Raw genomic sequence first — 20,641 nt, 5'->3', positions numbered from 1 at the left:
GTCTTGTGGTCCATCGCGAAAGGTGTTGAAAATATCTGACGGTCAGTGAACAGCCATGAAGCAAATGATGGACTTCCTGGACCAGAGATAACCGTCGGATATAACATTTAGACATTCTCTCTCTCCACATTTAAAGGTTTTCTTGTACCTTTAGTTCAAAATAAAACTTGCAGGAATCGGTTTAAAAAAAAAAAACTTGCAGGAATCTGCTAATATATTGTTGAAACATAGAGAGCAAATTCGATAAGGACATCAAGTTCCGTTTTAGCATACCTAGACCCCACGGTTATAAAAAGTTGAGTTAATTCCTATATGGCCCCCTACTTTGTGACCAGCTTCCTTTATGGCCCCCTTTTTTGAAAAGAGAGGTGAGGTGGAGAGAGATAAGTGGTGGAGAGGGAAGTGAGGTGGAATTATGTTTGTTTTTTTTATTTTATTTTGAAAAAAGATTTAAAGGAAGGGTAGTTAGGACATTTCCATGAAAATAGGGGGCCATATTTGAATTTACGAAAAAAAGGGGGCCATAAAGGAAGCTGGTCACAAAGTAGGGGGCCATATAGGAATTAACTCTAAAAAGTTTCACCAAGGAAGGGTGTTTAATCTCTTAAGAGGAGCACCACACTCAGTCTCACCACCGATACGCGATTATTTTACAACACACCCTTACATGATCGCATCACAGTAGGGCGAATCGTGTTGATAACGTGTAATAGGATGGTGCGGACTAGCGCTTCTAGACTGCTATTGATACTGTCCGTTTTGGCACACTTGGACTTCATGGTTTGAGAGATTTAACTAGAGAAGGATGCTTAACCTCTTAATAGGAACACCACACTCTGTCTCACCACCGATGTGAGATCGCTTTACAACATTAAATTACTATATTTTACTAATCTTTTTTCTTCTAGTCGGGTTGGGCTGGTTTGAAACTTAGGAAGTTGGGTTGGGTTGGGTTGATGCTTTACAAATAAGAAGCATTAAGAGGGTATCTTCGTAATTTCCTCTGTAATGCTTGTACTTCGTTCAAAATCAGCATTGAAGTGAACTCTCTCCGAAGAGTAGAAAAGCTCTCTGTCCATTAACACACACACACACACACACAGAGTCTCTCTTTCTCTCTCTAGATCGGTGTTCTCATGGCGTCTTCTTCTTCCGAACCAGGATCAGGACTGAAAGCCGAAGGAGAACCTTCAGAACCAGCTGTAGGATGTGTAAATATGATAATGGGGAACCCGACCACCACCACCGCCACCACCGCCACCACCACAACCACCGCCACCAACGATCAACTTCTTCTTTACGGAGGAGGAGTATTGAAGAAGAAATTTAAAAAGGAAAGAGGGTGTACCGCCAAAGAGAGGATAAGTAAAATGCCACCTTGTGCTGCCGGAAAAAGAAGCTCCATTTACAGAGGCGTTACCAGGTATGAACAGAGAAAACAATCTTATTTACTATTCAAAACCCCAAACCCTAGAAATTCAGCTTTAGTTGTTTCACTCTTGGTGGATCAGACATAGATGGACTGGGCGTTACGAAGCTCACCTTTGGGATAAAAGCACCTGGAATCAAAACCAGAATAAAAAAGGAAAACAAGGTAAATCTCATTTTTTAGAATAGGTCATAGAGGAAATTTCCCCATTTCTTTCTTTTTTGAGATTCTGATGTGTATTTTGTTGATTTGAATGGGAATTTGTTGATTTGTTGGCTTTGTCTGATTCTCCAGTCTATTTAGGTAATCCCAAAGAACTTTAATTTTTAGTTATATATTATACACTTGAATTACATTTCCATGATTGAATTGTCGAGAATCAATATCTTATTCTTTTAGGTTTTGGTTTTATGTTATGTGGTATAAGGTGCATATGATGATGAGGAAGCTGCAGCTAGAGCTTATGATCTTGCAGCTCTGAAATATTGGGGTCCTGGAACACTTATCAATTTTCCAGTGAGATTTCATTAATTTCTTGGAAAATTTATGATTGCATTGTCCAAATTTGTCGGTTGGAATGTTCAATTAGGCTTGCTTGTTAGCTTTAGGGTTTACGTCGAAAGTGGCTTCAACTGATTTGCAGGGTGTGGACGACACTCGAACTTGTTAAACTCATAATCGAACTAAACTGCCATATACCAGTTCAGATATATACTGTAATTGCAGAGATCATCTGGTCTTTAATTCTCATTCTGATGAATGCAGTGAACATTTTTGAAAGTTTAGTCAAACGTTGAGTTCGGGTTTTCTTCTTTTTCAGAAAATGGTGGTTGGCTTATAAGCATCTCGATTAACTTCTCTTGTTTGAATTATCTGAATGATGCAGGTTAGTGATTACTCAAGAGATCTTGATGAAATGCAAAATGTTTCAAGGGAGGATTATCTGGCATCTCTTAGAAGGTGACGTTTTCTACTTCTCTACTTCTTTTCAGATCAGATGGGGATCACTAGGTGCCGCTCGGTCGATTCTAACCTGGATCAGCCTATGTTTGCCCTGAGCCATATTGGAAACTGTCTGGTAATGTTTATATCAAATTATTGTTAATGCTTACATATAATTGTTGCTAATTGCAGAAAAAGTAGTGGGTTCTCCAGAGGGATCGCTAAATATCGTGGGCTTTCCAGGTGAGACTTAATAGACAAGGGCTACCTCATTTATCTAATTGAAAGTCTATATGCTAATTGAAAGTTTCACTACCTGAGCCATATTGGAAACTTAATAGAAAAAGTGCAAACTGTTTTCTCCACATGCTAATTGAAAGTCCACTACCAATCTAAATGTCAGGGTAATGTGGCCGACTGATGAAATGTTTTAAATGAAGTGACTGGGTGATTATCAAGATCATCCTCTTACTTTCACTTAGATTTCTTGAAGTGTACCATAATGAGTGTTCTACAGAAACACTTAGAGGTATCAGTTTGCAGTTGGAGTAATTCATAATGATGTAATCCGTAGAAGAAAGAAACGATTCCCAGCTTAAACTATAATGTGGAATGGGGATACTTGAGTTTCCTAGTGTCGTAGGTAAAACTCTTAAATATTATACCATGTCATCTGAAACTATTCTTCAGAAAAGTACTAACACTTGGGATCGAAGATAAACGAGAATGATTTGTTGTGTTTGGGAGTCTATTCACCACATGTTATTGATATATACTCTTGCCTGAATCTCATGGGTATTTACATAGTGTTATTTTTTGTCAGACCATCTCAAAGTAGTCGGTGGGAGACATCCTTTAGTCAAATGGGTGGGCCTGATTACGGTAATTGCTTATCAGTGCTGGCACCAATATGAAACATTTCATAAATGCCTGGAGTTATTTTACCTCCTGATTTGGTTTTATGTCTCTAACTATTGTTTCAGCCGATCTTGGTACAACAGAAAGTGAATTTCCGGGAGGCTTTTGCATTGATAGAAAAGTAGATCTAACTAGTTACATCAAGTGGTGGGGGACGAACAAATCAAAACATGGTGGTTTTGATGATGTTGGTTGTGGTGATCTAAAAACATTAGAATGGGGATTCCAGCCTACCGAGCCATACCAGATGCCTTGTTTAGGTGTTTCTCAAGGTCATAGTGGAAAAAAGAAGCATCAAGAAGTGGCTTCCGCTTTGAGCATCTTATCACGGTCCGCTGCCTATTTGAGTTTGCAAGAAAAAGCATCAAAAGAGAAGAATAACGAAAAGAACAACAATGAGAACAAAAATAAAGAGATTGAATTTAGTGCGGGTATCCCAGTCGAATCAACAAGTGGTCATGATGGTGGTGGTGATGGTGGCGGTGGAGACGAGAGCCTCCTGATGGGAGGAGCCACGACGTTAGGGATGAACTGGTTGCCTTTCCAAAGAACTGGAAGTCTGTCCCCATTGACTTCTTCTTTCCTTTCCGCACCACTCATGACTAGCTACAACACCATCGACCCTTTGGCAGACACTGTTCTTTGGACGTCTCTCGTTTCTCATCCTACAAGTGGACCTTCTCTTTCTAATACAAAGGTAATAGTCTTTATGCAATTGATCAAGTACTGTTTTTCCGGCAAATATCAGCATCAAAATGACCCTAGTCGGGCTAAGAATTATTAGTATAGTTCAGAGTTTAGGTTATTTACAGAAAAAACTTCGGCATCTTTCTTGCAGGTTACAAAAACCGAGAGTGGTTCAACGTATACTGGCTTTCATCCCGAACAATGAGATGATGTTCTTAAAATATATCTCTTAATGTTCAAGCAAACTGCAAAAGCGAAGAGGTAGTCACAAGTTACAATCAAGTCATGTGCGAGTATGGAAAGTATGACACCGAGATGTTTGAAAAGAAAAGCCTAGCTTGAGAGGCTTCCCTGCGGATAAAGCTTAGAAGAAGAAGCAGTTTGTATTTATATGTCAAAGTATAGATGGTAAGGTAGGATTTTATGTGGCCGATACTGATAACATATATGTAGTAGAATTTCGCCAGAGAGAGAAGGAGGTAATGAAACGAAAGCAGAAGCTGTTTTGTTTGTTATTTGTTTCTGTTTCTTAGAAAACTAAATTGGCGAGCAAGGCAAGTCTCTTTGGTAGGGACGAGAGGTTTATGCGCAAGACAATTAGGTTTTTCTCTAGCTGACTCGTTTAAATGATCCGACTCAGGTTATCTCAACATGTTTGTCTCTGTTTGACTAATGCGTCAGACTTGTCTGAATAACCGACTCACAATGATTTTCAGATGGTTTTAGACAGACATAAGAAAGGGTTATATTCTTTTTGGCTCCTTACTTTTTGACCATCTTTCTGCGTGGTCAAATATATCAAGATGACCCATTTTTGTAGTCTTCATTTTATTTTTTTTTTGTTGAAAAATAGTCGTATTAATGGAGAAGTCATACCTTTTATTTTCTAACTATCTTTTTTGTCTTTTCCTTCTTATCGAGTACATTTTCTTTATCTCTTTCTCTAAGTATGACTTTTTGGTCAATGAATCGGAAACTACAAAAGGGAATTTTGACGGTTTCAATAAGCTAGGGTCGTGCAAAAAAATGGTCACAAAAGAGTGGGCAAACAAGAAATAACCCCCTAAAATATGATTGTATTAATAGTTTTTTTTTTTACCAAATTGCAAGATTGTTACACAAAAGAAGATTGCAGATGGAGGACGGATCTATTTGACACCAAATCTTAGAAGAGTTATGTCTTCTAGACGATTTAGTTAACTTATCAGTTTCTTTGTTAGCATATCTATTTACATAGATAAAGACACACAAGCCAAAAATATAACACAAAAGTTTGATCTCTTTGATGCGATTGATGTCAGGTGGGCTTGAGATCTCCTCAAAATTTGTCCATGTAGCTACGTTACGATATTCTGATCCTAATGTTGGAGACAATGCCCGTCTAACAACTTCATCGAGTGCCATTGCGTACCTTTCATCTACTGACAGGTTCGGGTGGTAGAGGTTTTGGTGAAGATACATCTATCTGCACAATTAGAGACCATAAAATCTTGTACCATGTTGTAACGACAATCGGTTCTCAAAAAAAAAACCCTGGGATATGATATCCGGTGGGCTAATAGCCAACCTAGGGACATTGAAGCCAGTCCCAAACTCAGTTCACCCTAGTCCGAGACTCCTAATTAGATACGTGATCCGATCACTACACAGAGAGAGAGAGAGAGAGAGAGAGAGAGAGAGAGAGAGAGACTAGAGAGAGTTTCAGTGATATGGAAAATTTAAGATCAATTTACGGAGACGAAGAAGAAGAAGAAGAAGAAGAAGAAGAAGAAGAGGAAACAAGCAACAACGAGAATGGCGAACCAGTATCTCAATCTCAACCTACCATTATTTCCACCCTAGAAACCACCAAAACACCACCCATTCTTACTGAAAACAACGATAGCTCCTCTCTGAAACAACAATCAAAAGAAGAGGCAGAAATTTCTGAAGAAATTAGCGAAATCGAACTATCTGAAGACGACAACGACGAACTCCCAACTCACAAACAACTTCCTTCTGAAAAATTCACCACAACCGTTTCAGATGATGACGAAGAAGAAGAAGAAGAGGAAGAAGTAGAAGCAGAAGGAGAAGGAGACGGAGAAGGAGAAGGAGAAGAGGAACAAGAAGAAGAAGAGGAAGAAGGAGATGAAGTCGAAGATGAAAATAGCCCTAGAAAGAAGCAAAAATCTCTTGCTTCCTTCACACCGTTTGGATCACCTCCCAAAATCATTCCATCAGGAGAGGAGGTAGAAATGGAAGAAGTAGAAGAATCGAAGAAATCTGTGGAAAAAATCCCTCCAACAGCAAAGATACTGAAGAAACCAAAGAAGAAAACGAACAAAGCAAATAGTGTTTGGACAAAATCAACATCTCGCAAAGGGAAAAAGAAGAACAAATCAAATAATACCAATGGAAATCACAACAATAACAACAACTATCATAATGTTGATGCTGTAGCTGAAGAATCTGTTCTAATTACTCCAATTCATCGGTTCCCTGACAAAAATGATGATTCACCAGATATGAAAATTTGTTTATCAAAAGTTTATAAAGCTGAGAAAGTTGAATTGAGTGATGATAGATTCTCTGCTGGAAGCTCAAAGGGGTATAGAATGGTTAGGGCAACAAGAGGTGTTGTTGAAGGGGCTTGGTATTTTGAAATTAGGGTTTTGAAACTAGGAGAGACAGGGCATACAAGGTTAGGTTGGTCTACTGAGAAAGGAGACTTGCAGGCACCAGTTGGGTATGATGGGAACAGTTTTGGGTATAGAGATGTAGATGGGAGTAAGGTTCATAAAGCTGTGAGAGAGAAGTATGGAGAAGAAGGCTATATCGAAGGCGATGTCATTGGTTGTTATATTAATCTGCCCGAAGGAAATTTATATGCGCCGAATCCAACACAATTGTTTTGGTTTAAGGGGCAGAAGTATTCTTCCAAGTTGGAGGCAAAAGAAGAATCTCCACAAGTAGTACCAGGTGAATTTCATTTTAATATATGTTTTTCGATTCGTATTGTAGCATGGCATTCGCGAAATAAATTTATATGCTATTAACCTCGTTCGAAAAGAGTTGACTTGTTTTGGTTGCAGCCCATGACATCGCATTTGTTTTATGACTTATTTCGGCAGTCGAATAGTTTAAGTTGGATTGATTTTACTCAGACGAAGTAAAATGGGTCATTTCCATGTAACAATGATGATCTTGCATGATACGACTCACTAAGAAATCCATGGTTCTCCACAATTTTGTGGACTTAAATATGATTTTCACTCACATTTACTAATATGAGTGAGATTGACTAAATGAGTTGAATGAGATAAGAAGCAATAACTGCTCATTGTAGTGAACAATTTACATACGTAAAGCCATGTTAAAACGGTTAATTGATAGAACTGCTGGTGTAACGGCACCCATGTTAAGAGGTATGTTAGAGGGGGTTGCTTTCAGAGGTCGTATTTTATTACCATTTTATACTCATAACTAGGAGCAAACGATATTATCTTGTAAGATGTTAATTGCCAAATCAATATATTCTCATTAAGGGATAGTGTTGTGTACTGCTAAATCGCATATTCTCATTATGCCAAATCAACATATAGTTTTTGTTTTCAAGTCAGGTGAATGATTTGCTTCTTTCCTATTCATGAAGACTTTTTTTTTCTTACTTGGCAGGAAGTGAGATATGTTTCTTCAGAAATGGAATATTTCAAGGTGTAGCTTTCAAAGATTTGTGTGGGGGACGTTACTATCCAGCTGCTTCAATGTATACACTCCCCAACCAGCCCAACTGTGTCGTCAAGTTCAACTTTGGTCCTGATTTTGAGTTTTTACCACAGGACTTCGGAGACCGCCCAAAACCGACCCCAATGGTTGAAGTACCATATCAAGGATTTGATGGTAGACCCGAGAATGGTGAATCCCTTGAGAAGAAACAGTAGTGAAATAACCTCTTGACATTACCAGTAACGCAGGCGCTAAGGTGTGGATGATCTTTGTGATTAAGGTTTCATCTATATCAGTGTTAGAAAACTTATTATATGTTAAGATAGCCAAGGAAGATTCATTTGAAGTAGAGAATTTTCCTGAGTCCTGAATGCGCTTATGCTTCACGACAATATTGAATGTGTTGTTGGTTACTTACAAACTTAAAATTGTTAATGATATCTTTACATCTTTTGTTGATTTAGTAGGTTACTTCAATGAATGGATGGTTTAATTCTAATCTACCCCTCAGCCCTCACTTGTATGTGCACTTCTTTGTGGAGTTCTCTTTTGGTTATGAATTATATACCGGCATCAGTGGCACCATTTATTTGTTGCAGTTTTATAACTAACTTAATGAGGATATCTGGTTCACGCATTGGGCTTCATGACTCTATATCAACAACTTTTAACTTAACTTATGATTGGGTACGTTTTTTTATGTATTTTGATTTTACGAGGTGATTGCCCTCGGATACATACACTGAGCTATGTTTTTCTTTTGTTTTTTTCTTCTCGTAAACTCTACTAGTTAATCCAACAGAACAATTTATTAAGTTGCAATTCCTGCTCGAGGAGCAGTAATATAAACTACCTATGAACTCATTAAAGAGATAAACCTGACTGATTGTGCTGTGTTTATGCCTCCATACGTTGGTTTCTCATATAAAATCCATGCCTCATCCCTTAAGAACATAAACCCTTTGAAGTTTGAACACTTCCTGAACTCCTTTAATAGTCTCTGCAGTCTGGGACTTAAGATGTTTTAAGAGTAGCTTATTATGTTTCACATAAAGTTTCAGGCTAGTGAGACCAATTCTTTATTTCTGTCTTGAAATTATTCACTGTGCCTAGGTTTGAACTCTTCTTCTCTGGAATTAGGTAAAGTGAGACACTTCGACTCAAATACTTCGATATATTCCAGAGCAGCAGATCTTGGTCTGATGCGAGTTACTCGGTAACTCTGAAAATTGAAAATTTTAGTGTTAGTTCACTGTAAATTGTCTACGGAGTAGTATGTTAGTACTGTATCTAAGGCTGTGGTGGAATGTCTCTTGGAGAAGTTCATCCCTGTAAAATATTACAGCTTTGCTATTATCTATTAGCAAGGTTAAGCAGGATCAGTTTTTCAGCAAACAACATTTAAAAATAATTTCTCAGTAAACCACAGTTGCGGATTATAGAAAAGGTATTAGCAGTGGCACTGGTGAACACTTACTAGCTACTGTGGCCAACGATGGAAGAGTCATGGAAGTGAGAACTGAAATTTTTAGGCCGAAGAGAAATCCGACAGTGATGGGTTTGGCACTATGACAGAATTTTCCATGATGTACAAGGGCATAACAAGTACCTGCAAAATCTTTTGGAAGAACAGGAAAAGGGCACTGAATAGGACAATGAATACCCGACGGAATATGAAATAAGCAGTGAATGAAGGCATGTGATTAGTAAGTGATTCTCTCTTACAACATGTTTTTCTTTTGCAAAACTGTCGAATTCTTATGATTTCGGAGTAAATATTAGCTATTTGTTAAAATATGATATGTTTTACTTCGTTTATCGGTTTCCCAAAAAATTGTCTAGGGTTACATTTTCACGTATCTGCTATAACTTGGTCTTACCGTCTTAGTATCATTTTCTTCTTTTCTTACCTACCTTATGATAATACATCTTATTGTATAAATTTTTTTCACGATAGCAGATTGTTCACTCAAAGTTTGAAATGAGGTGGGCTCCTAGTCTTAGAAGCTCCCATGATTCTATATTTTTTTACTTGATTCATTTAGAAAAACTTCAAACAGAAATTCGAAGACGATCTTTAATCTGTATGTTTGCATGAGTATGTATACTGTGTACGATGCTATAGTTTTTACAAGGCCCGATCACCCTTATTGGGTAAAAAGTTGTGATTAAAGCATTTCAGGATCTGAACTGCAACTCAATCCTTATTTTAGACCTAGGGTCTGGTAGAATACAATAGTACCCTGATCTTTCCATCAGGTTCAGAAACTAAATGAAATAGCTTACGGATGGACAGCTGCCAACTTCTACATAAGCAGACTGAGATTAATTTAATTAATGGGGCTTAATCAACCTTATTTGATAATATTATGTCATTCCAACTGCTGCTTAGTTGCTAATAATCTTGATGCATGACAATTAGAAAGATAACTGCACTCATGTCTTCTTTGGCTCTTCTTCTGTGTCTAGACTTTAGAGTATGTCATGTTATACTTTACCGTGCTATTTTTTCAAATTTTAGTCGATGCTCTTGTGCCGTATCCTGAAACAAGTAAGCTGCTATTTGCCTGTAACCATGTAGATTCAGTTATGACTAAACTGTGTCACCATGCCACATCCTTTCTTCTGGTAGGTAGATTTTGTTGCTATGAATATGGTACTGTACATCAGCATATTCCTACTTAGCTACAGAGAGAAGTTGCAGAGTAATTTCTGACTAAACGTATAAATGGAACTCCTATGAATACCGTTAAATTCTAATAGATCCGGAGGTTGTAGATCCTTGTTGAGATGACCTTCTTCCGGTCTCTCTTTCTTTCCACTTATTTACATGATCATCTGTCTGTGATATATAATATGTGATGATAATAAGTGATTTTAAATTTTCAGTTTATCACAGTATATTTCAGGATTTGAGCGGATTCAAGCTCTATTTTCGTCCACTGATGCTGAGAAATAGGATTTTTTTTTCTGGCATCTATGCCTGGTCTTCTACCCTCTTAGAGTCCAGGTAAAATACCCACAGTCTCCAAATTGTTCCGATGAGTTTTGAATGCTTTTGCTGTTTGTATTTTGGAGTTCTGTTTAGTTTTATTATTAAACACATTCTTTCTTATTTACAATAACAAGAATTCAGTTTCTAAAAATAGTGATTTTATTTACTCCTGTTGTGATTTTTTAATTTTGTATGTATCAATTCTCAAGGAGTCGTAATATACACGACACGAGGATCCAAGGGTCAAAATCTCGTAAATCTGTGGATACTGATCTGTTCACCACGCCGGTTTAGTTGATCCGTTCACCACGCCGGTTTAGCTGATCCGTTCGATCGTGATACGATTTAACTCAGCTGGGTAGTTATACCAACCGATTCCACATAAGGTAGGTGGTTGTCTTTTCGAAGGGTCAGAAACCACGTTTGTTCTGAAGCTCCATTTAGATTGTAAGGCCCACTTATGCCTTTTTCCCCTTGGCAGTGTTGGTAGTAAAAACACTAGACTTAAAGATAATGCCGGTACTTTTTCTTCTTCTCTCTCTTTTATTAATAGCTTTAATGAGGGAGGATACTAAAAGTAACTGAAAACAAACAAAACCAAAACTGTGTCTGAATCTAATTCTAAATATTAAAAAACAAAAAGAAGAGTAAAGCTGAGTGAATTTGTAATTTTGTAGAACACAAAAGACTTCCTAATCTCCAATCCATGGGTGTTAAACCAGATAGTGTAAGTGAAAAAAGGACATTCTCTCTCTCTGTTTTTCTATCTCTATGATATTATGTTTATTTGGTTAACATTTCATGAGAGATTAACTCTGTTTGTTTAGGTGCTGGAGGAGAGAGAAGAAAAAGAAGAGATGAAGAGGAATGTAGAAGATGGTCTTGATCAGGAGGATAGAGTGATTATGAACAAGTCCAGAAATGAAGAAGAAGAAGACATTGACAAGGGAGAGAAAAAATTAGATGAAGAAAAAGTAATTGATAAATCTACTGATGAAGAATTTAAAGTTTCCATGTTACAAAATCTAAATCCAACTAACCCATTAAGGATTGTCATTCAAGGATCATCTCAAGTTCATACCCCTTCTCCTAATTCTCATCATCATCAACACCACCATCATGTTAATCGTCATCTACCACCACCAATACCTCCTCTCTCTATGCCTCAACAAGTAAGATTATTCAAAATTTATGCATATATCATCCTTAATTTGTCCTAATCTTTTCTGGGGTTGTCTTAATTTTTTGATTAAATCAATTTCAGCAGCAGCAACAACAACAACAACAACAACAACAGCAATCTATGATTATGATGAAAACATTGAATTCAAGGGTATTCACAAACAGGATTTCTCTGTTTCTGTTCTTACTACATCTAGTAGCAGTAATTGGTCTAATGGGTTTTCTTATATACAAAGCACTTCAAGGAATTATAGAACCAGGAAAAATTAAGAGGAGAGAGAAAAGGATTTTACAGTACTTTTTACCTCAAATTGAAGGATCGGCAATTTTAAGTATAATTCTAGCTTTTACTTGGCAAAAAGCTATAAGATTATGGCCATCTTTCACTCTTAAATTCATACTCTGGAGTAGTTTTCTAACTTCACTTGCAGCTGGAATTCTTCTCCCTGTCTTCCAAAAACCTTCAACTGATGGAGTTGGAGTTGCTCTTATTGCTTTCGCTATTGGAACTGGACTTTATGCTTGTTGGGTTACTCCGAGAATTGGATTTACAAGTCAAATTTTATCGAAATCTCTCGAACCCGTCCCTAAATTCGGAGATTTAAATCAACCAACTTATTGGATGCTTGGTTTAGGATTTATATGGATTACTTCATGGATTTTCGCCGTAATTGGAGCGTTGAATTTTTACTTTCCTCCATTGATTATACTTGCATTAATACTTAGTTTAGCTTGGGTAGCCGAAGTATTAAGAAATGTCGCGAATTTAACTGTAAGTAGAGTGATTTCATTATATTATCTAAGAGGAATGCAATGTAGTACACAATTTGCATTTCAAAGAGCCTTATCGAGGAATCTTGGAAGTGCTTGTTTAGGTTCGTTATTCGTTCCAGCCATCGAAGCTCTTCGAGTTATAGCCAGAGGTCTTAATTTATTGGAAGGTGAAGATGAATTCATGTTCTCTTGTGCTCATTGTTGTCTTAGAGTTATGGAATCCATTTTCCGGTACGGCAATGGCTGGGCATTTGTTCAGGTAAACATTCTTACTAAGAACCAGCATGAAAGTAAAACCGGAACGAAGAATCATCGATGATTTCGATTGACAAATTGGGTAATTGGTTGTTTGTTTTTGCAGATAGCAGCATATGGGAAAGGGTTTGTGGAGGCATCAGAAGATACATGGGAGTTATTTGAGAGACAGGAGATGGAACCAATAGTGGATGCAGATATAACCAGTTCTGTTTGTTTCTTGACTGGAATATGTAGTGGTTCCATTTGTGTTCTGGTTACTGCTTCTTGGACTTTTTCTACTCACAAGGATTTTACTGCTACTGTCTCACTTCTTGCATTTTTCCTTGGTTACCTCTTGGTTAGTATTTCTCTTCTTGAAGAATCGTCGTTAATTAGTGACTTCCGTGCTTAACTAATACTAGTGATTTGTTGTGTGATCCGTGTTTGCAGACTAGGATAGGAATGGCATTACCTCACGCGTGCGTAAGCTGCTACTACGTTTGTTATGCAGAGAATCCTGAAAACAGGTTGTTTGACAAGACAATTGTTGACCGTCTAAACCTCATTAGAGCGGATCGTGAAATGGTTTTGCCTACTCCTCGAGTTCCTCGCCGCTTTAGAAATTGATTAGGATTAGCCTAAGCTTAGGTGAACCCATTGAAACTAATTAGATTTCCATTTGGATCATGTCTATAAATGATCATAATAATCTGTGGATGGCACTATCTATTCTAACTTAACCCTAAGGTGAGGCTAGTGATTATATGGTCCAATCCACTAATCCAGCAGCATTGACCCGGATCAACATATTGCACCAAAATGGAAATAATTGAGCATCCATCATGAAGTGGAGAAGATGATGATTTGATGATGACAATTCACATTCTTGGATTCTTCAAATGTCAGGAGAGTGAGTGGTCTGTGGGGGTGTGATGCCCACTTGTCATAAAGATGTCGGATATCCAAACTTTTTGGATGGTCTTCTCCAATGGGTAGCTCTGCTTGCCACATGTGTATCTATCTAATAATCAATTTGGTAAAGTAATTTTCGTTTTTTCCTTAATAAGATCTAAACCTAGCTTGAGTTTTAAATTGATTTGATTAGTATTTCAAAATATTGTTTTAACAGATTTAAAAAGCCAACTTGTTTGAGTGGCTTTGGATTGATTTTGTTTATTTTTTTTAAAGTAGATTTTGTTTATTTGAGTTGGACCAGTTAGAAAGATCGGGTTCATAGTGCATGAATCAGACAACCAATATCCAGACCGAAACAACAACCTAAGAGACAGAGACTTGGACTGGTGAAGTTCAGGTTGTCCTCGTTCTATGTTTAAGTTACAACACTTTGCCTACCGAATAAATCGAAATCAAAATATATATTTTTTTCTCGTCTGTTTGTTTTCGACCCTAACATCGGCTCATTTATGACTCTGTGCATCAAATATCTCATTTTCTTTTCTTTTCTAGTACCTCAAAAGCTTGTTGAAGGCAGAAGAAACCCATCAATTTTTGGTATACTAATCCAACACCGAATTCAAATGAACAATTACTAGCTCCATTGTTGGGCTTCTTGATCCCTACTTCTAGGTCTCAAGAACACAAAGGCTTCTGGGATGGGTTCGACCTGGACAGAGTTTTGCGAAGCCTTATGGACATGCGATGAGAAAGACTTATCAGATAAATGGGTAGTTAAAATTTTCTATAAATGAAAACATAAATCATTTAGTATTTCTTCTTTTTAGAATTGTCAGCGTGCCTCGAACACTTGACCTCTCAAGTGAAAGACTGGACTTCTTACTACTCCAACCAAGAGCGGTTGATTCATTTACTACGTCTTATACACTCATGTGTATAAGACTATTTTAAAAATAAAATAAATATGTATCTAAGACAAATTATAAGTGACATAATCTAATAAAAAACCAACTGGGCGTAGGAGACTATATGCTTCTTTTGATGTTAAAGACATGGATCAGAAGAAATTAAACATAATAAATCGTTTCTAATTAAGCTACTAATATATAATTTATCACTCTCAAATAATGGTTTGAAACCAAACAACTCAACATTTGAAATTTCTCTTCAAATTCTAAGTAAGAAAATACTGAGTTCGGGTCCTCCATTTCCATCCGGGTTAACCATATAAAATGCTTCGGAGTCACGATTTCCAACAACTCGATCAAACTTAGCTCTCATGTACATAAGTTCACTTTCCGACCCATTCCCATCCCTAACTTTATCCACCGGAATTACACCGGCACCGGCTGAAACTGTTTGAATCGTCCTCAAAACATGTAAATCGGATTCTCTACAAACCCGAGAAACCGCATAGCCACATTTTTTACCATTACAATACATAGTCCACATGGGCTCTTGATATAATTTATTTCCTGTTGCCGGTGGCGGCAACACCATCAACCGCCTCTCTCCGCCACCACTACGGGAAGATCTCTTCTCACATTCAAGTGCAATTCGAACTAGTCCCGATGACATTTCTCTTACTAACATGGACGTAGAAATGGCTAATTCTAATAATAAAACGGGTTCGGATCGAGGGTCGGGTTGAACCGCAAAACTAACATGACCTTTTTTGAGTCCAAAGAGTGTACCTATAACTTTCCGTCCTAAATTAGTTGATGATGAAGGATGATGGGTTATGAGTTTTGTAGGGCTTGCAATCCATCGGCACGCGGAAACTGTCGTAGTGAATAAATTCGTTAACGAGATTTGACAGAAGAACGACCGAATGATCGAAAAGAAAGTCGGGGATTTAATATTTTCAGTCGTCGATGTCAAATGTCGAGCAGGAATAATACCACCATATTTTTTAGGTACTAGTGAATTTTCATGAGTAGGAGGTAGTGAAAAATGATAGTCAATATGATGATCATCTTGATAAGAGTAGTAGTAATGATGATTATCATTATTTGAGATGGATGTTGATCTTGTCAATGATGAGGATGTTGTTGATGATGATGATCTCTTATAATTGAAAGGGATAATCTTGTTTGTTATTCTTGAATTTGTGTTGTTTCTATGTAAGCTAACTTCTTTCATTGTGGAAAATTAGTAGATGTTTAACAACAAATTAAGGTAATTATATAGATAGAGGTTAGAAAAAGAGAAAGAAAGGGGGGAAACTTGATGGTTCTATTGGGATGTGGCTATTCAAATGGTTACTATAGATGTATATTTATACATGATGATGATGATGTGATTATCTAAAGACATATTATCTTCTATTTTATTCCCTAAAGATTGTGAGAAAAATAAATAAATAAATAATCTCTACTATTCACCTAAAAAGTCAATGAGAGAGTAGGTTAGAATTTTTGAGTGGTGACATGAGAGTGATCAAGTGATCAATAATTTTGTCAAAAAAAAAAGTGATCAATAATAATGTCATTGGCCTATAACTAATAAATTACTTACAAAAGAAAAGCTAAAAATGATCATATTCCTTCTTTCTTTCATTAATTTGTTTTAAAATATTAAAAGAGAAAAAGATTTGATTGTTTCCGTTTATGGTTTGATTATGTCTAGCTTTGATTAATTCAAGTTATAAAAGAATAAAAATGAGTTGGGCGGTTCCAACTACAAAAACACTTGCCGTTCTGATCGATTTGATTGTTAACCTAATACTTTAATGGTTCAGATTAAATTTAACGTGCCATAAGTAGGGTCTGGGTTCGTCATAATGGTCATTATCACTGATTTCAACTTGTTTTAGCCTTTGATTCCTTATTATACAATTGTACCTATCTCATAAAATTAATTGTTGATTTTGTTTCATGTTGCACGTGTCTTGTCATATACTTATGAAAAGTTGTATAATGTCCTCTACTACTCTTATTATAAGTTCTCCTAATAATGTTTTTAGTCTATATGGCAGAAGCTGTGTACAAAAATTGTGGACTACGGGTGCCTGCCCACATAGACTACGAGAGAAGGTTAATGACAGATCAGTAGAGCAAAACACTACTACGTGGTTGTCATGAATCTTCGATCCCAATTTTCTGTTATTCCTGGTTAAAAAGATATGTCAATATTTTCTTCAAATTCATCTTCTTAGGTAAACTTGTGCAAATCGCGCCCATCCTACATATATCCAAATTTGTGCAAGGAATTTGTGGCCAATTTTCCCAATCCAATATGATGACAGGGTTGTTTTCCAAACCTAGTCATGCTAAAAGAAATTGAAAGAAGATTTAGAATAGCTAACAATACCAAATTGAATTTTATTACTAGTAGATAAAGCTTTCATGAAATTGAGAATACAACTATACTAGTTCAACCGTAGAATATAGTTCATGGGTGGTACCCATTTTCTCTAGGTTTTTGCATAATACATTCCACACCCATTGCTTACGTAAAACACATCCAAAATATGACAACAAGGTGAGTATGCTGGAATTTAAACATCACACCGAAGTATTGAATTAGAAGTATAAGATAACTCCCAATTCCTAATTTGGGTTTCACTTGTGATTACAACCCGTTTTAGAACGATTCTAAACTGTCTCGAGACTGAACCAATTCTAAGCAGAACTTTGTCTAGCCCTACTCATGAAGTATTAGAAACTGTCTTGTTCCTAATTCAGGTTTCTGGTGCAATGGCATCTTCTTTACTCTAGGAGCACCTGCAACTCAAAACTAGTCTTATGACTTCAACAGAAACAGAAGTTAGTGATGGTATATTAGTAAGGGTAACAGTGGTAGTTCTTTGGAAACTTGTTGTTTAGCATACTCTGGCAGATCTTCCCAATGCAACCAAGGTAGATCTTCTTCAAGACTTGGAAGCCTAAATCTCAGTTTGTCAATTGTCGCCCCAATTTCGGGTTCATGTATGATAATGCGGGTTCCGAGCAACGGTTTGGAGCCAGGTCTGCCATCATACTGTTTCAACTCATCTGGGGTTACCTCAAGCCAACGACCTGGTAGGTTACATAGAGCGTCTTTATTCATGGGCCGCGAGCATGTTGGAGTAACTACTCTGGGGTCGGAACTTGACCACCATTTCTTCAACTTAGCAATATGTGGTGGTGGTACATTAGCTAATCAAGCTTAGGTAACACATCCTTGTCAAAATTGGTTAAATCGGGATATACGTTTTCCAAATAAGCTATCAGAATTTCATCACCTTTTTGCAGCAAACTTGTAAGTTGAAGTGATTGGTAGAACTCTTCCCGTCCTATCTTATTATTATTATTATTCCAATTAACGATCGACCATAGCTTAGAAACAAGAGTAGATGGAAAGTTGGTAGCTTCATAGAAAAAGAAGGAATCTTTTCTACTTAGGAAGCCATGGCAGCTTCCATAACCATGTGATAGTTCTAGAGCACTTCTGAAATACACCTCGAACGATGATTATGGCTCTGATACTACTTCTCCACTCTTAGCTTCCATCTTGTTTTGACGAAATTGGTTCAGCGAAATCAACTTGTATAGTAATACTAGAAGTAGTTAATCAGGTCTTCTTCTTCTTCGATCGCTAAGACATGGTTGAAGCTTTTGACGTACAAAGCGATAACACTAGTATCACCCGGGGTTTCAAATCCTGGCGTGGCTGCAGACCATTGAAAGTGGAAAAAGTACTACAGCAAGAGTGTTATAACTACACAATTTGAAAATCATTCACACACATATTTCAAAAGTGTTCTCCAATGTCTCAAAATGCCAGCATGGCAAAACCCTCAACACCATATATGGCTTACCAAGAACAACTGAACCATGGATAGCTAACTATGTTGAATGATCGAACGAGACCAGAACAAAATAGTTAGACACTAAGTTCTTGCTAAGATAGATTCCTCCAGGTTTAATAAGCAAAGTACCAAGCAACAATACACCTAAGTGCATTTCTCATAGTCAACATTTTGCGCTTGTTTCGACTTTGACATTCCGAAATGGCAAGTAACCTAATATGCATGCCATCAAAATGTACAAACTCCTCGAATTCACTGGAACAGTATCACTCGAAATGGGTTTACCATCAATGAGCCAAGCAATAGACAGTGTAACGGGGAAAAGAGATAACTTTTTTACCCACAAATTAACAATTGGTGGTTCGGTATTTTATCAATTACACAATGATATACATACATATATCATACGCGAATGAGATCTATGGAGGATACTAAAGTCCACAAAATAGTTAGTGTCATAAGCATACAATATTGTTTTGATATTGCATCATAATAAATGAATTTTAGTTAGTGATAGATGAATCAAAATTTATTCCTTGCTCCGTTTTTGAGTTTGATGAGTCGAACTGATAAAAAATCGGCTTTGATTCCACTACTTGCTAGACTAACTATCAGTTTGTGTATGTGAACTCAAACTTTCTAAAAGGCTTGATCGATTTGGTTAAAATTTCATTCACATGACCAAATCGATGGTCCGCCTCCTCAACAATTTACAATAATTTGAATGAAATATCACAAGATGTATTAGAATTAATGTTATAAGTTACAACAACAATATTGTACAATCAAAAGGATTCATGTTTTATACATTTTGAATCTTCCTTTGTTGAAAACTATCAAGCAATTCTTTTCTTCCCAATAAAACGTCTGAAAAAAGTCTACTAATATCTTCCTTAATATCATCCACCATCTTCCTTAATTCCTCTAATTTTCCTTTCAACTCATTTACTTTATCATTTGTCTCTTGTTCTTCACTAACTCTTTCATTAATACCCACAATAACCTCAACTAAAGTCTTGTTTAAATTGATCACCTCTCTTATTTGATTACTCTTTTTCTTGCTCATTTTCTCATAAACACTACTTAGTTGGAGATTAACTAGCCCGGACGAAAAAACCCATAATTCATTTTCCATGTCTAGTTTCATATCTCCATGAAAACTAGATTCGACCATGATATAAACCCAATACCATACACTCTTTTTCACCTTCAAAGCTTGATGAATAATCCATTCCTTTTCAGACTCAAACTTCATCTTTTCTTGATTTTCAATCAAGTTTTTCTTTGAACTAGACCAAGGTTCTTGTTTTATTGGTTTAAGACTTTTCGACACGAAATTTGGCGAAGAAGAGGATTGGGTAAGACTCAAGGCATGGGAGAGAGTCATGAGAGTTTGAGAAAGGTGTGTGATTGAAGAAGTAATGGAATTCAAGAATTCCATTGAATTTAAGGTGCAATTGAGATATTCATCTATGGAATTCATTTCCCAATTTGTTATTGGGTAATCTATATCTGAAATAAGATTTTTGAAAGCTCTGTTCATATTGGGTAATAAGATGTTTATACAGTTTTGAATAAAGGTGGTACTCAAATTTTGATCTGAATGATTGGAAGAATTCAGTAATTGAAACAGAGAAGTTGATATCTCTGATTCAAATTTGTGTAAAGAAGTTGAAAGCATTTTGGAAGAAGAAGAGAGTTTTTTATGTTGTTGATGATGATCAAGTTTGAGAGAGTAGTTACTAATTAAACTTCCTAAGAAGAAAACCATGATCAATATTAATTAACAGAGAATTTTGAAAGAATGATTTACAAGGAAAAAGATGATTGGTGAGATCACTAATTAGATATTAAATGATTTGTTCAATTAACTCTTTTTCTCTCTTTCTATATATATGTAGAGAGAAAAAGAGACAATGGCTTAAAGAGAAAGCAAGGGGTTGAGTGGGCAGCAAAAGAAGAAATTCTCTTCCCATTGGAAGGAAATACATGAACATGAGGATGGGGTTTGATTATTGTGGTCTATGGGTGATGGGGTCAAATGTTGTTATCTTTTTCTCTA

At 36.6% G+C, this 20,641-nt stretch overlaps 4 protein-coding genes across 12 annotated transcripts; 3 read left to right on the top strand and 1 right to left on the bottom strand.

The window, feature by feature from the left end:
- Positions 1-1,053: 1,053 nt before the first annotated feature.
- LOC147545932 (Integrase-type DNA-binding superfamily protein) lies at positions 1,054-4,565 on the top strand. Its single transcript, XM_086633307.1, has 9 exons — positions 1,054-1,423; positions 1,512-1,594; positions 1,724-1,732; positions 1,857-1,945; positions 2,316-2,389; positions 2,564-2,614; positions 3,195-3,253; positions 3,355-3,986; positions 4,128-4,565. The coding sequence occupies exons 1-9, from the start codon at positions 1,137-1,139 to the stop codon at positions 4,179-4,181; spliced, it is 1,338 nt and encodes a 445-aa protein (XP_086489433.1). The 5' UTR covers positions 1,054-1,136; the 3' UTR covers positions 4,182-4,565.
- Positions 4,566-5,490: 925 nt separating this feature from the next.
- LOC147545931 (protein TRAUCO-like) lies at positions 5,491-8,183 on the top strand. The gene is made up of 2 exons (XM_086634162.1): positions 5,491-6,937; positions 7,634-8,183. Exons 1-2 carry the CDS (start codon positions 5,686-5,688, stop codon positions 7,897-7,899), a joined length of 1,518 nt encoding a protein of 505 aa, XP_086490288.1. The 5' UTR covers positions 5,491-5,685; the 3' UTR covers positions 7,900-8,183.
- A 43-nt stretch (positions 8,184-8,226) lies between these two features.
- Positions 8,227-13,987, top strand: LOC147545930 (Plasma-membrane choline transporter family protein). Of its 9 annotated transcripts, XM_086634159.1 has the most exons (7): positions 8,227-8,371; positions 9,291-9,390; positions 10,574-10,694; positions 11,507-11,851; positions 11,950-12,894; positions 12,997-13,230; positions 13,323-13,987. In XM_086634159.1, exons 4-7 carry the CDS (start codon positions 11,537-11,539, stop codon positions 13,497-13,499), a joined length of 1,671 nt encoding a protein of 556 aa, XP_086490285.1. In that variant the 5' UTR covers positions 8,227-8,371; positions 9,291-9,390; positions 10,574-10,694; positions 11,507-11,536; the 3' UTR covers positions 13,500-13,987. The 9 variants fall into 9 exon arrangements, with proteins under 9 accessions (XP_086490285.1, XP_086490281.1, XP_086490282.1 ...); XM_086634155.1 differs by lacking the exon at positions 8,227-8,371 and having other exon boundaries at positions 9,104-9,390; positions 11,944-12,894; XM_086634156.1 differs by lacking the exon at positions 8,227-8,371 and having other exon boundaries at positions 9,225-9,390; positions 10,584-10,694; positions 11,944-12,894.
- An 884-nt stretch (positions 13,988-14,871) lies between these two features.
- Positions 14,872-15,982, bottom strand: LOC147545929 (protein MIZU-KUSSEI 1-like). The gene has a single exon (XM_086634163.1). The coding sequence runs from the start codon at positions 15,927-15,929 to the stop codon at positions 14,955-14,957; it is 975 nt and encodes a 324-aa protein (XP_086490289.1). The 5' UTR covers positions 15,930-15,982; the 3' UTR covers positions 14,872-14,954.
- Positions 15,983-20,641: the final 4,659 nt, after the last annotated feature.

This window comes from Eschscholzia californica, unplaced genomic scaffold (assembly GCF_041429995.1).
Source record: "Eschscholzia californica isolate CP2 unplaced genomic scaffold, dmEscCali1.0.p SCAF_4, whole genome shotgun sequence".
NCBI classification, from domain to species: domain Eukaryota; kingdom Viridiplantae; phylum Streptophyta; class Magnoliopsida; order Ranunculales; family Papaveraceae; genus Eschscholzia; species Eschscholzia californica.
Note: the sequence above shows the minus strand (reverse complement) of the source record. Positions and strands in the feature narration are given on the sequence as shown.